The 16,811-nt window shown below is 29.2% G+C and overlaps 1 protein-coding gene across 1 annotated transcript; it reads left to right on the top strand.

Moving 5' to 3' along the window:
• Nucleotides 1–11: 11 nt before the first annotated feature.
• Nucleotides 12–7,928, top strand: asb13a.2 (ankyrin repeat and SOCS box containing 13a, tandem duplicate 2). Its single transcript, XM_051107326.1, has 6 exons — nt 12–567; nt 991–1,178; nt 1,286–1,442; nt 2,915–3,049; nt 3,188–3,379; nt 5,428–7,928. Exons 1-6 carry the CDS (start codon nt 525–527, stop codon nt 5,553–5,555), a joined length of 843 nt encoding a protein of 280 aa, XP_050963283.1. The 5' UTR covers nt 12–524; the 3' UTR covers nt 5,556–7,928.
• The last annotated feature ends 8,883 nt before the right edge of the window (nt 7,929–16,811 follow it).

The following is a 16,811-nucleotide window of genomic DNA, read 5'->3' as shown; positions in this document are numbered from 1 at the left end:
TTATAAACACGCTGGTTTATAGTGCAAAGAGTTTTGCAGTTTACTGCATGTTGTTATTCTTCACGTTATTATTAGCGGCTAATAAACCGAAAATCTCCCTCATGTTCCGCGTTGAAGGTGGCTAGCACTTAACGTTTCATGACGTTAAACTATTTAACTTAGACTAATTTATTTCTGTTAAGCATTATGTTTTATTAATGTTCCGAGTTAAATTATTGTAATGTCCCTGGGTCTGTAAGGTTGAAAACCCTTAATTTAATGCACTCGCATTCCTACATTTGTGTCTAAATGTATCCAGTCTTTTATTTTATTTACTTATTTATTTTATTTTATTTCCCGTGTACATTCGCAGTAAACTACAACTCCCAGAATTCACAGCAACGCGTCATAACGAGTGTCAAAACAGCAGACCACGTGATGTATGTGCAGCATTTTTCTAAACACAGCAGAATTCTGCTTTAGTTAGTTAGCTAGCGACAGTGTTTAGTTTAAATTTGACTTTATACCGCTCTACTAAAGCAGAAATGGAAGTGGGAACAGCACGACCGTATTTTTTCGGTGACATCGGTAAGCTCATGAGGAAAGCGTGTTTGCCGCAACGTCGGCACATTAGCGGCGTCTGGTCTTGTTTACATGATTATCATATTTCACACCATAGCTGTAGTCAGGAACAATTAAACGTGTTTAATATAACCATAGAAATATTTCATATAGCCAACCATGATAAGTTATGTAAGTTACACCAAACATTAACGCAGCATAGTACATTTTTGATTGTATTACATGATTTATGAGACACAACTTCACCTGTTGTTTTTTAACTTAAAGGTTTATATGTCCAATATATTATGTTTAATGATTCATTTATGTCCTATAAATCTAAAATTAGTACCAATATATAATCCATTAGTAATGCAGTAGAAATGATCTGTTGTGACTTATGACTTATGTGGTTATAGTTTTACTTGAGGTGTGTTTGTGGTGTATTAGGTTTCTGGGCAGAGAGGACAGAGGTTCATAAGGCTGCATATCAGGGTCAGGTGTCAGAACTGCAGAGTTTGATCCAGAGTGGAGCTTCGGTGAATATTGTGGCTGTGGACTCCATCACTCCCCTCCATGAGGCAGCTGCACGTGGACAGACGCAGTGTGTGAGACTCCTGCTGGACGCAGGGGCTCAGGTGCCTGTCACACACATACAGTTCTTAAAAAGGCCTCGGACTACACACTTGTGTTCTAAGTACTGACTTCTGGCTTTGAAATGGGTTTCTCTGGGGTTGTGTTGCAGGTTGATGCGAGGAACGTGGACGGCAGCACTCCACTATGCGAAGCGTGCTCTATTGGGAACTTTGAGTGTGTGAGGCTTCTTTTGGAGTATGGAGCGAAAGTCAACCCCACACTTACCTCACGTACCACTTCGCCTCTACATGAAGCCTGCATGGGAGGTGTGGTGGTTTGTTGTGAATTGTAGAAGATTATTTATTTTATTTTATTTTATTTATTTATTGTAGTATTTATTTTATTATTAAAAATTATTAATTTTCATATTTAATTATCAAATTATTAAAAATGTAATATCAGGTTTTGTTGACTTCTTGTTTTTCAGAGTATTATACAATTGTATAAATTCATAGAGTATGAATTGTTTAGATGGATTTGATGGTTTCTTTTTTTAAATTTTATTTTCTAGGTATAATTATACATATGTATTATTTTCTAATAATAATATATTTTATTAATTCATAGAGTATGAATTATTTAGATGGTTTTGATGGTTATTTTATTTTTAAATGTAATTTATTTTTAAATATAATTATTATACCATATCAAAAATAATTTTATATTGTGTTGTTTACATGAATATAATTTCTGTACTATTACAGAATCTGTAAGGTAATTGTATAAATTTACAGAGTATGAATTGTTTTGATAATTTTGGTGGTTATTTTATTTTTAATTTAATTTTATAAATATAATTATTATACATATGTATTATTTTCTAATAATAATATATTTCATAAATTCATAGAGTATGAATTATTTTCTAATAATAATTAATATATTATATAAATTCACAGAGTATGAATTATTTGGTTTTGATGGTTTTTTTTTTTATTTGTACATAATTCTGGTGGTTATTTTAAATTTATTTTTATAAATATAATTATTATAGGTATGTATTAATTTATAATAATAATATACTTGATTAATATATAAGTATGAATTAATTTATAGAGTATGAATTATTTAGACTGTTTTAATGATTATTTTTATATGTAATTAATTTTTAAATGTAATTATTATACCATTTTCAAAAATATTTTTATATTGTGTTGTTTACATATAATTTCTGTAGTATTACAGAATCTGAGGATAATTTTATAATTTTTCAGAGTATTGTTTCGATGATTTTGGTGATTCTTTTATTTTTTATTTTATTTTATAATATAATTATTATACATATGTTATCTTAATATTATTTTCTAATAATAATATATTATTTTCTAAAATAATTTTATGTTATACTATATTTTTACAGTATTAGAGAATCTATAATCTAATTTTTTTAGTTCACAGAGTATGAATTATTTTGTTTTTTTATTGTAATTAAAAATATTAAAAATAATGCATACAATTAATTTGCTTAAATGCATAAATGTCATTTTTAAAATTCATAGAGTATTATTTTGATTATTATTTTATTCTATTTTAATTGTTAAATTGTATTATTATTTTGAACAAAAATTTATTGACTTTTTATAATTTCTAAAGTATTATAGTATCTCTAAGATAATTTATACATTCTTAGAGTAAGAATTATTTTCATTAATTAAACTAATTAAAATAATTGTAATAATAACTGAGTAAAATAAATGTCTATCCATCATATAATGTGGTAATATTCTGTGTTTTGCAGGTAATGCAGATTGTGTGAGGTTAGTGATTGCTAAAGGAGCCAGTCTGGAGGCCTATGACCTGTACTATGGTACTCCTCTACATGTGGCATGTGTCAACCGACACCTGGAGTGTGTTAAAGTGCTACTAAATGCAGGTAAAACCAGATGGCATGAGCTGTACGATTGTAAAGTCCTCTGTCAGCCATGCAAACTTTAAAGAATGTGCCTCTGAAGAAGATATGAAATCACTAAAGCTGTAATGTAAAGCTTTAATCATGAATCATTGTGTGCAGGTGTGCGAGTAAATGCTGCTAGGCTACACGAGACGCCCTTACATCATGCTGCCAAGTCCAACAATGTGGACATGATTGAGCTGCTGGTGGAGTTCGGGGCCAACATTTATGCCCGAGACAAATACGACAGGAAGCCAGTCGACTACACAAGGCCAGATACGCCCTCAGCGCACTGTCTTCAGCTTTATGAAAGTGAGTTCAAAACAAAACTGCTTAAATTATACTTCATCTTAATTTGTATTTTGAAATGGTTTGCATTCATTATAAGATGTTATATTGTTTACATTCATTACTTACAGGATAGACAGAATGTACAGGATTCAAACTGTTAAAATGTAATTTTAATCTGGAAATACACTGAAAGTTTTAAAATTTAGATTTTTGAAATATAAATGTTTAATATTCTGCACTACAAGAAACAAGAAAAAGAAAGTTAATATAATTAAAAAATATATATATCAATTTTGTAAAATTAAAATTAAGTGTTTAACATTCTTCACTGTTTTAGAAACTAATAAAAAGTAAAAACTGAAATTTGAAAATGTGAAAAATATCAGTTTTTATGTAGAAATAAAATTAAATGTTCTATATTCAGCACTATTTTGCTCTCTTGTCAAACAAAAAAATTAGGAAAAAGTTAATAAAAAAAAAAAAAAAATAAAAAATAAAGCTAGTAATGAAAGTTTTTAACATTTTAAAAAAATTTCAGTTTAGGTGTAAAATGAAAATTAATTGTGTAATATTCTGCACTATTTTGGAAACTAATTTTTTTTAAGTCGTTAAAGTTAATCTAATCTTAAATAATCTAATTTAAGAATAAAAAATGTTTTTTGAAAAGTGTTTTGAAGTCATTTAAAGTAAAAAAAAAAAAGGTGAAACGGTTTTCTAATAAAAGAACTTATAAAAAGTTCATATAATTTTTCTTCTCATTTTTTTCTGAAAATATAAACATGAAAAATATCCATTTTAGGTAAAAATTAAAGTAGTTTAAAAAGGCAAAACAGTTTTCTATTTTTTTATCTTAACAAAAATAAACCTTTTCAGTTTTAAAATTTGAAAATGTGAAAAATATCAGTTTTTATGTGGAAATAAAATTAAATGTTTAATATTCAGCACTTATCTTATAAAAAAAATTAAGAGAAGTTTCATTTTTTTTAACAAATGAAATAAAAATAGAGTCAGTAATGAACGTTTTAACATTTTGAAATTAAATATAATTTTTGATGTAAAATAAAAATTAAATGTTTAATATTTTGTATTATTTTGGAAACAAATATAAAACCTGTACTAGTAATAATAAAGTAGTAATTTAAAATAAAAAAGGCAAAACAGTATTTTTCTGATTTAAGATAGATATAGATAAATTAAAAAAGTAATCAAATTAAGTTCATATAATTATGTCCTAATGAAAAACAACAACAACTTACATTTAAAAAAAAAAAGGCAAAATAAAAAGCGTCCAGCAGGTGGTGCTCATGGCTTAATGTAAAAGCTGTAATAGCAAACCTACCATTTGTTTATATGGTATATTGTCTTGCATGAGGAAGAATCAGGTCAATGTTTGGTATGTTCTCTATGCACTCACTGAGATTTAAAAAAATATATATTATGTTAACTTTAAGTGTTCTGGTTGTAGTGATATGCTGCTGCTGTGGTTGTATTTTACGATGGTTGCAGTGGTGATTCACAGCCAGGTCTGCTCCCTAGGTGCTGCTCAGGATGTTTTGCATGCGATGCTATAAAGTTTATGATGATGAGATTAAAAGTTATATCTGGTGTAGGTCTGGAATCCATCATCAGTCTCATTCCAAAGGTACAGGCGCGACCAAGTCAAGTCAAAGCACGACACACCGGTGCCCCTCTTCAGAATGTAAACCAGATTAATAAGAACCCGTGGCCTAGGAGCATATAAATATTTTCCTGACAATTCCATTTAGTGACTAAAAATAATACTAGGAGAATGCAAACATACTGATTTAGTGTATAAAATGATATGACAGGAGGTTGTGATCTTGAGAGTTCATATTTTATCAGACGAGAAGGTTTTATCTTGTGGCATGTTCAGTTCTGTTTATTTTTATTTGGTTTCTATGGAACGCAATGTCAAAATGTATCAGAAATATTATTATGTAATGAAAAGGTTGCCACAGCATTGTCAGCATTGGCTCCTTCTAAAGCTAAATGAAATCTGAATTAATGGTGTTGCATTTAAAACTGCGGTATAATGTGTGTTTTTGCAGGTGGCCCTCTTTCTCTTCAGCAGCTGAGTCGTATCGCCCTGAGGATGGTGTTGGGCACCCGAGCTGTGGATGTGGTGACCAAATTGAATATTCCCAACCGTATTATCAGTTATCTCTTATACCAATGAACTCTTTCCTTAGAGGTTCACAGATACGATGGAAACTTTTTACCTCAGACGCACAAACACTTGAAACACTTGAGATCTCTCAAACAGTAAATATTAGTTATACTGGCACTTAAAGGGACAGTCACCCAAAAATGAAAATTCTGTCATTAATTACTCAGCCTTATGTTAATCCAAAACTTAAGACCTTTGGTTATCTTCAAACCACAAATGAAGATATTTTTGATGATAGGATGTTTCGTCCATACAGTGAAAGTCAATGGGGTCCAAAATAGCTGATCCCCACTGACTCACTGAAACAGAGACACGTTTTTCGTAATATCTTCTAATGATAGGATTTTCTTTTTTGGGTGGACTGTTTTAAGTAACAAAAGCACCATAGAAAATATAGTAAATAGCACTTTTTTTATAGCACTTCTCAACAGAACACTCTGGCCTTGGCTGTAAAATATGTTGTCTGAGGTGAATTTAGGACTGATGGTAACCATTAAACGTACGCTAAATATTGCCAGAGAGAAAGAGCAGGAGATGGAGAGACACAAAAAAGGAAACACTTAATCTGGCAGCTGTCTACATTCAGGAACTCCTCTTCCAGGGAAACATCAGCAAACAAGTCGCTCAGACGCCAGGCGCTATGCACAACGCACTGCATTGCTGGATATGAGCATGTTAACAACTTCATGCTTTTATTAGAGATTCATTATTAGAGGTCACAGCGGCTTGAACAAAGTGTTATTACGCAGAAACACTGGCATTTGTATTATGACATGAGCAGTTTGAGTTATACCAGCGTTTTGCTGCATTGTCTGTGTTCCGCTATAGTGACGCCACAGTGACACTAACACAATCCAGTTTACAGCAGTGTTTTATTGTAGTATTAGTACACCGGTCATAATATTTCACAATTCAACTGAAGGATTTAATATAGGCTGTATGTTTGTTTCTCATTCGTACAGCTAAGATTTTGTCTTAAGTGAGGGAGATATTGAAAACAACATGAAACAATCTTTACATCCTATTAGCTGCTGTAATATAATTAGTTAATAAGATATTTCTGCAGGAAAATACATGGGGTTGGACTTGATTTGATGCATTAGGATTTGATTGGATCATGATATGTTGGGCTTTTTGATTTATTTGTATTATTTCTCCTCAATTTGGACACCTCGCCAAAAATACCAGTATTTTGCCGCGTCGCAGCGGTCGCTTCCAGTGTGGACACGGTGTTATATTACATGCACTTAATGAAATGAATACTTTTATTTAACAAGGATGCATTAAAATAATCAAAAATGACAGGTAAGACATTAATATTATTACAAAATACTTTTATTTTAAATAAATGCTTTGAAATATTTCTCTATCAAACAATCCTATCCACCTTATTCTTCAACGCGGAAGTAAGCCTATGGATGAGACTTCCGGCTCATTAGCTGCTACTTTGCACTTTGTGTTGATAATTAAGGTAATACATTAAAATAATATGTTAAGAAATGCCTATTTGCAATATTTAGCAGTTAAGCAAGCTGTTTTGTATAGCTAAAAATAGATAAAATTGGTGCTCCCACTCTTATGGGAAAAATCAGGTTTCCGCAAAAATATTAAGTAACTGTTTCCAACATTATAATTAATTGTGTTAATTACAAATTGCATTCTGTGTTTTCAAATAAATGCAGCCTGGGTGAGTATAAGAGACCTATTTAAAAAAATATTCAAAATGTTATTGAAATTCAAACTTTTGAACTAGTCACTTATTTTAGTTTAGTTTAGTTTAGTTTAGTTTAGTTTATTTTAGTTTATTTTATGGATTATGTACCATTGGTTCAGTATTTAAAATGAACAGTATAAAGACATCTGAATCCACTAATGTTGTAAACTCTTTTATTTTATTTTATTTTATTTTATTATTATTTTTACCAGTGGTTTAAATTTTTAAAATGAACAATATAAAGACATCTGAAGCCACTAATTAATCTTTTATTTTTTTATTTTTTTATTTTATTTTATTCATAAGCATTCTCATTTATTCCAGTGGCATTTGTTTTATGAATTATATACCAGTGGTTCAGATTTTACATTTGTTTTGTTTAATTTAATTTTATTTTGATTTTATAATAATATTAAATATTTTATATTTAACATATATTTTTGTATTATTCTGTTTTGTTTTTTGTTTGTTATTTTATTTTACTTTTAATTTATTTTATTTTATGGATTATATATCAGTGGTTTAGAATTTTAAATGAACAGTATAAAGACATCTGAACCCACTAATTAATTTTTATTTTATTTTATTTTATTTTATTATTTTATTATTCATAATTCTCATTTATTTCAGTGCCATTTGTTTTATGAATTATATACCAGTGGTTCAGATTTTGCATTTGTTTTGTTTTGTTTAATTTAATTTCATTTTAGATTTTTTTTTTTTTTTTTTTTGAAGATTTTTTTTTTTTCAATTTAATTTTAATTGTATGCATGTATATAATTTTATTTTTGATTTTATAATAATATTAAATATTTAATATTTAATATATATATATATATATATATATATATATATATATTTATTTTGTTTAGTTTTTTGTTTATTTTACTTTTAATTGATTTTATTTTATGGATTATATATCAGTGGTTTGGATTTTTAAATGAACAGTATAAAGACATCTGAAGCCACTAATTAATCTTTATTTTATTTTATTTTATTTTATTTTATGATTTTATTTTATTCATAATTTTCATTTATTTCAGTGCCATTTGTTTTATGAATTATTTACCAGTGGTTCAGATTTTGCATTTGTTTTGTTTAATTTCATTTCGTTTTAGATTTTATTTTTTATTTGAAGATATTTTTTTAAATTCAATTTAATTTTAATTGTATGCATGTATATAACGTGCACAAACTAGAGTGAAGTCTGATTTTTAGTTGTCGCTATGAGAAAAAGCAAAAGTCTCTAGAGCTGTAAACTCTATTCAGCTTCAATTTATCATTAGAAGAAGTTTTATTTTAAGACAGAGTTCAAACAATTTGTTCCAGTGATTTGTTTCATTCATTTTTAAGCTGCTCGTTCAACTGTTCATTCCCTTAATTAATTTAAAGGGTGTCAGGATTAGTTTTGTGAGTTTGACCCACAGTTCTCCAAGTTCTTTTTATCCATCCAATCCCTTTGCATCCCGTGTTCCTCCTCCGGCCTCCTCTTATAAAGTACAGAATGCTCTATAAATAGCAGCCAGACCAGAAATAGAACCAAGTCCAAGTGCTTGTGTTCTCATTGAGCTGGAGAAATGAGTTCCTCTTCCTGTGCACATATCCCGAGTCCATGAGCACTGGATCTGACCTGAAGCTGAGCAGCAGGGAGGGCAGGAATGTTGTTATTAGAGCATTAACCCTCTTCTGATATCAAGCTTACAGAGACATGACAGCTGCTATTGAAAGAATGCTGCTCTTTTTCTTCTTATCCAACTCTCATCTTAAAACAGCCTTTGAAGGATTGTTGTTTTATCTTCACCAGTCTTAATTGTTTAAAGCAGATTGTGGAATTCGTGGATGTTCTGTACTAGATAGTCTAAAAGGTTTGGACGTGCCAGTGTTGGCTGGATTTTTGGCTGGTTATTCCAAGGCATGAATACTTTTCACACAACCTTAAAGTATTCGGTGCTATAAGGTTTACTGTTATACTGTTCAAAAATATCTTGCTTAATGATCATTGTTTATTTAAGGTAATTAAGTTATTATGAAGGAAATATTATTTAAATTAAATGATTATTAAAATAAAGTAGTTATTGTGAAGATTGTGTCTGTTGTCTTCCATCAGGATATTCAATAATGAGCCATGAAACAAACTGACAAGGATGTTGTTTGATATTTAAATACGATTCTCAGTGTGTTTTTTGGCCATTTTATTTTTAAATTTTATTTTATTTTTTAATTAATTTTAGATTTAGTTTTATTATTATTTTTTGTTTTAGATTTTATTCACAAGCATTCTCATTTATTCCAGTGGCAGTTGCATGGCTGGTTTTATTTTATTTTTTGTATGTATTTATGTATGTATGCATGTATTTATTTATTTACTGAATTTTGTTTTATGGATTATATATCAGTGGTTATGATTTTAAAATGAACTGTGTAAAGACATGTGAAGCCACTAATTAATCTGTATTTTATTTTATTTTATTTTATTTTTTATTTTTAGACTTGATTTTATTTTATTCATATGCATTCTCATGTATTCCAGTAGCAGTTGCATGGCTGGTTTTAATTTAATTTTATTTAATTTTATTGTTTGTTTGTTTTTTTCGTTTTATTTTATTTACCGGTGGTTCAGATTTTAAAATGAACAGTGTAAAGACATCAGAAGCCATAAATTAATCTGTATTTTATTTTATTTTTATTGTTTCATAAGCATTCTTATTTAGATTTTATTTTATTTTATTTTATTTTATTGTATTCATAAACATTCTCATTTATTCCAGCAGCAGTTGCATGGCTGGTTTTATTTTATTTTATGTATTTTATTTTTTATTTTTTTTCCATAAGCATTCTCATTTAGATTTTATTTTATTTTATTTTATTTTATTTTATTTTATTTTATTTTATTTTATTTTATTTTATTTTATTTTATTTTATTCGTAAGCATTCTCATTCCAGCAGCATGGCTGGTTTTATTTTATTTAGTTTTATTTAATAATTTATTTGATTTTAATTTAATTATTTTATTTTATTTTTATTTTATTTTGTTTTATTTTGTTTTATTTGTTTGTTTTATTTTTTTTTTATTTTGTTCATAAGCATGCTCATTTATTCCAGTGGCATTCACATGGCTGGTTTTATTTTAATTATGTAATTATTTTATTTAATTAATTTATTTTTTATTTTATTTTATTTTATTTGTTTGTTTTATTTTTTATTTTATTCCTAAGCATTCTTATTTATTCCAGTGGCATTCACATGGCTGGATTTTATTTGATTTTACTTTACTTTATTTTATTTTAATTTTATTTTACAGGCCTATTTCTCTTCGTTGCCACAAGGGGGCTCTGCAGCTTTTATATTTCAGCCATTAGTCTTTTCTTTGTTTGCAGAGGGTCTTGCTTCTTTGTGACTGAAAAAAGGCTTCTTTGCGATTAAAGTCACCAGTTGATTGTCCCAATGACCTTTGACCCTGATCATCACAGAGTAGCATCACTTTTAATTTTTGTAGACGTTTGTGGTCTGAAGCAGTAGACGTTCACCCTGCGGGGTGTACAGCTCCGTCAGCTCATCATAATTATTATTTCTTCAGCTTGTTGCTGTTGTGCTACTGCATGTTGACATTCAACCCTGTCATGCAAGAAAAACAGAACACCTGATTACACAATCAAGCGGCTTTTGTGCTGGAACAAAGGTCTGCCATCAGAGAAACACCTTTGGAAGGTTACAAATCAAGAAAAAGATTGCGACCCAAAGTAGCAGGAAAAGCAGAGGAAGCAGATTCTGGTTGTGAGATGGTCCGCTTCTTGTCTTTAGAGGCTCCCAGGCACAAATCACCTCAGATCCACTCAGGAATTCCGGCTCAATGAGAAACAGATGTGTGTGTATGAAGCGCAGCCATGAAAGCCAAGCTCAGCTCAAAAACTGCACGCTCCACACACACTGAAGATTTTGTTAAGACCAAGTTCTAGTTATGATACACCATGTTGTGCCCAAGAAATGTTTAAGTGACCTAGTTTTGATGCTTATTATTCTATTAACTGTATTTCTATCAACTGTAAAAAATTCTTTTGTGCCACAGATGGGAGTGAATTACATGGCAGGCTAATTTGTGGAAGGAAAAAAGGCTACAGGATAGAAAAAGTCGCCTGAATCTTTTCATCTTGGCTGCTTGTCATTTAGCAAAATGTGACTTGCAAGTCAGTAATTGCAGACGCAGGCCCCCTGCAGCAATGCTGGGTTAAGTGCTTCGCCCTGGAGTTTGTCTCGTCCCCTATCTAAAATCAAACTTTTGCCACTAGGCTATTCATCTGTTTTTATGTACTGTCTGTGGGACCAATCTAGGGCTCAGACAACAGACAAGACTCAATCAAAACGTCTTTGTAGATGTCTAGTCAGAAAAATGTGTTTCTGTCCAGCTGAGAGCTGAGAGCTGAAGCAGTGTCGGATAGACTACACACACATACACGTCATCTGTCTTTGTTTCCCCTTCTCCCCTAAATGATCATACCATCTGTGCGTGTCATGGGGTTTTTTTTCTCTAAAGGGACTCCCTCTATTGGATATTCAAGCAACACACCATATACTGACCTCAGCAACTTTCCATTTATCTCCTTTCTGTCAGTACATGAGTTTGATTAACTAAATACACTTCTTCCAACAGTGGTTTTTGTTCTCTGAATATATATATATGTATTTTTAAGTATTTAACATATTTTTATATTCCATTTTATTTATTTATATTCATAAGCATTCCCTTCTTTTTAATAGACAGTTGTTTGGCTGGTTTTATGGATTGTCAGTGATTCACAATTTTAAATGAACAATATACTGTCTCCTAAAGCCACTAATTAATTTTCGTTTTGTTTTTTTGTTTTGTTTTGTTTTATTTTATTTTGTTTTATTTTGTTTTGTTTTGTTTTGTTTTGTTTTGTTTTGTTTTATTTTTCATAAGCATTCCCTTTCTTTTTAATGGCAATTGCATGGCTGGTTTTATGGATTGTCAGTGATTCACAATTTTAAATGAACAATTTACAATGAACAATTGTCTCCTGAAGCCACTAATTAATTTTTGTTTTGTTTTATTTTTTATTTTTTTTTTTTTTTTTTATTTTATTTTATTTTATTTTATTTTATTTTATTTTATTTTATTTTATTTGTCATAAGCATTGCCTTTCTTTTTAATGGCAATTGCATGGCTGGTTTTATGGATTGTCAGTGATTCACAATTTTAAATTAACAATGTATTGTCTCCTAAAGCCACTAATAAATTTCCATTTATTTAATTTAATTTAATTTAAATGTATTTATTTATTAATTTATTTGATTCACATTTTTAAATTAACAATATATTGGTTTCTACATCCACTTATTATTTTATTTTATTTTATTCCCATTAATTTCATTAGCAGTTGTGTGACTGATTTTATAAATTGTATGTCAATGATTCACAATTTAAAATGAACAATATATTGTCTCCTACAGCCACTAATAATCAATTTTATTTTTTTATTTTTTATTTTATTTTATTTTATTTTATTTTGTTTTATTTTATTTTATTTTATTTTATTTTTTATAAGCGTTCCCTTTCTTTTTAATGGCAATTGCATGGCTGGTTTTATGGACTGTATGTCAGTGATTGACATTTTTAAATTAACAATAATTGGTTCCTACATCCACTTATTATTTTATTTTATTTTATTTTATTTTATTTTATTTTATTTTATTTTATTTTATTTTATTCCCATTAATTTCATTAGCAGTTGCGTGACTGGTTTTATAAATTGTATGTCAATGATTGACAATTTAAAATGAACAATATATTGTCTCCTACAGCCACTAATTAATTTCCATATTTTATTATTTTCTTTTTATTCATAAGCATTCTTTTTCTTTTTAATGGCAATTGCATGGCTGGTTTTATGGACTGTATGTCAGTGGTTCGCAATTTAAAATTAACAATATATTGTTTCCTAAAGCCACTAATTAATTTCCGTTTTATTTTATTTTATTTTATTTTATTTTATTTTATTTTATTTTATTTTATTTTATTTTATTTTATTTCAAAGCATTCCCATTCATTTCAACGGCATTTGCATGGCTTTATGGATTGTCAGTGATTCACATTTTTAAATGAACATGTTGACGTAAAACATCCACTTTTTATTTTATTTTTTATTTATTTGTTTGTTTTATTTCAGTGACGGTTACGGGGCTGATTTTATGAATTCCCAGTGATTTACATCATAAAATAAACAATATATTCCCTTCTAAAATTCAAAAATACATCTCAGCATCATTACTTTAAAATCATTTTTTACAGATTAAAACCCAATACATATAATCTTTTTTTTTCTGTTACGGTGACGTTTTGACATCACACATTTTGTTGGTTATGATGTGGTTATGATGTTTTTTGAAGAAAACCCCTGTGGCTCCATAACGTAAATCTGATTTAGCGTTTCCTCATGTCTTCGTGGGTCACGGTGCATATCACATTGAGAACAAAGTGCTCACACAGATGCACATGATTCCTCTTTTGATCTTTCCCTGAAAATGAATTAAACCGGTTTTCTTATTTGACCTAAATTAAATAGACTTTATTATAATATTATTTGCCATAGCGTACTATGTGTTACAGCCCAGTTGTTTATGACTTGATGCCTTTTGTCTGTGCTCTTGTTTACTCTGTGGCTCAAATCTCAGTCTATCATTTTTGGATCAACCCTCAATTACAAGCTTGCTTTGTAGTCAGCATATTTTGGGGGATTTCTTTCCTTGAGGCATGAAAGGGCAACGCTACAAAGGCATGCCTCACCACTTACATGTTTTACATTTTGTTCTCCATGCACGCAAGGTAAATTAGCACACATTAAAATGCAAACAAGGATTTAGGCTTGCAAACCATATGCAGTCATTTGAGTGCTCGAAGGCAAATTTTTGCATGATGGCTGAGGAATGATAGCGGACTACATTAGCGCTCTGGTGCCAGAGAGCAAAGCTATTTGGTTGTATAATAAGTTTCGAGGTCATATACTCCACAGGCTCAGCTACTGTGAACATATGATTGTGAATCACATGCCGAAAACCAAAACAAGAACAGTATGTGCTCCAGGTAGCTTCTTCTCGCTCCTTCAAACCGACAATTAGCCGTTTGGCCTCGTCGGTAATGACAAGGTGTGTCAGCAGGTTGAGTGGTTTTGAGGTTTAAGATTGCATTCTACTGCTCTCGCCTCAAGACATCTGCCCTCCGAATCTGGCTTTTCAAGTTCACCCCTGTTTGTTTTTGTCAGTAGGATGAAGCGGAGCTATTTGGGAGGTCTGGAGACTTTGAATGAGCTGAAGTGTTATACAACACTTTTATTGTTACCTGTTACAAAATAGCTGACACGGATACTTTTATTGGTTTGTTTAACTTGCATATGTTCCACATGGTGTGATCTGAATGTAATGTGTTATAAATCTGCTTCTAGTTGAAAAGGTGACACTAAGCCATCATTTTAAAAGATCGTAATAATACACTAATGTTTCTACGCGTAGTCATTGTTTAAACAGTACATTTGTGACCCTGGACCACAAAACCTTAAGTAAAAACTTAAGTAGCACGGGTATGTTTGTAGCAATAGCCAAAAATACATCGGATGGGTCAAAATTATCGATTTTTCTTTAATGCCAAAAATCATTAGGATAGTAAGCAAAGATCATGTTCCATGAAGATAGTTTGTAAGTTTCCTACCGTAAATATATCAAAACTTAATTTTAGATTAGTAATATGCATTAAGAACTTCATTTGGACAACTTTAAAGGTGATTTTCTCAATATTTAGATTTTTGCACAGTTAGATTCAAGATTTTCAAATACTATGCCAAATATTGTCCTATCCTAACAAACTTTGCATCAATAGAAAGCTTATTTATTCAGCTTTCAGATGAAATAAATCCAAAATTGACCCTTATGACTGGTTTTGTGGTCCAGGGTCACATATGACATCAGTGATTCAACCTTAATTTTAAGAAGCTATGAGAATTTACAAAAATTAACACTTTTATTGAGCAAGGACACATTGCAGTGATTAAAAGTGACAGTATGGACAGTTATTATTATTATAATTTTTTTTTTTTTTTTTTGTCTTATATTTTATTTTTTTATTTTTAAGAAAGTAACACTTTTATTCAGCAATGACACATTACAATGATCAAAAGTGACAGTAACAACATTTATTGTTTTTTATCTCATTTTTTATTTTATTATTATTACAGTTATTTTTTTTATTTAAATTTTAAATTTTAACAGTAACGATATTTATTATTTTTTATCCCATTTTGTGTTTTTATATATATATATATATATATATATATATATATATATATATATATATATATATATATATATATATACACATACATATATATACACATATATATATATATATATATATATATATATATATTTTTTTTTTTTTTTTTACTTTATCTAATTTTGTGTTTTCTATATATTTTTAATAAATATATAACATATATATAAATCCATACGTCTTTCTTTATATTTTTTTAATAAATTAACACTTTTATTCAGCAAGGACAAAAGTGACAGTCATTATCTCATTTTTTAATGGCTTTTAGCTGGTTTTGCATCTGAACTCTTCATATTTTTTTTTTAATCTAATTTTGTGTATATATATATATATTGTATATTATTTAAGAAATGACTTATTTAGCAAGGACACATTACAGTAGTCAAACATGACAGTAACAACATTTATTGTTTTTTATCTTGTTTTTTATTTTGTTTTATTTTAAGAAAACAAAAATAACAACTGTATTCAACAATTTCTTCTCTTCCATCTCAATTTTCAACGCAGTTGAACCACTGATGTCACATGGACTATTTTATCAATGTTCTTTCTACCTTTCTGGGCCTTGAACGTGTCAGTTGCATTGCTGTTTGTGCAGAGTCAGAAAGAGTTCATCAAAAATATCTTAATTTTGGTTTTCAAAGATAAACGAAGGTCTAACATATTTGGAAAGACATGAGGGTGAGTAATTAATGACAGAATTTTCATTTTTGCGTGAACTATCCCTTTAATGAAAAGTTACTGTAAGACTTTTACATCAGCTTCTTCAAATAAATGCTGTTCTTTTGAATTTTCTATACATCAAAAGTTCATTAAGTAAGGTTTTACACACACAACTGTAAATTAAACACTAAATCAGCATATTAGAATGATTTCTGAAGGATCATGTGTCACTCAAGACTGGAGTAATGATGATAAAAACTCTGCTTTGCATCACAGAAATAAATTACATTGTAAAATATATTTAAAAAGTTAACATCTATTTTAAATCGTAATAATATTTCACAATATAATTGATTTAGCTGTATTTTTCATCAGAAAACATTTCTTTCAAAAACTCCAAAAGTATCACAATGAGGTTATGTGACAACAATGAAACAAGTTGCTGTTTGAAATGTTGCATAACGTTACTATTTTTGCAATATGAGTGATCGTCTATGCTAGTATGTTATTCTGAATTCAGGTCTGTAGGCCTGCTGATTAGCAGTGTCAT

The sequence above is a fragment of the Labeo rohita genome, chromosome 4 (assembly GCF_022985175.1).
Source record: "Labeo rohita strain BAU-BD-2019 chromosome 4, IGBB_LRoh.1.0, whole genome shotgun sequence".
In the NCBI taxonomy this organism is placed as follows: domain Eukaryota; kingdom Metazoa; phylum Chordata; class Actinopteri; order Cypriniformes; family Cyprinidae; genus Labeo; species Labeo rohita.
The sequence above is the reverse complement of the archived record's forward strand: the minus strand, read 5'-3'. Positions and strand labels throughout refer to the sequence as shown.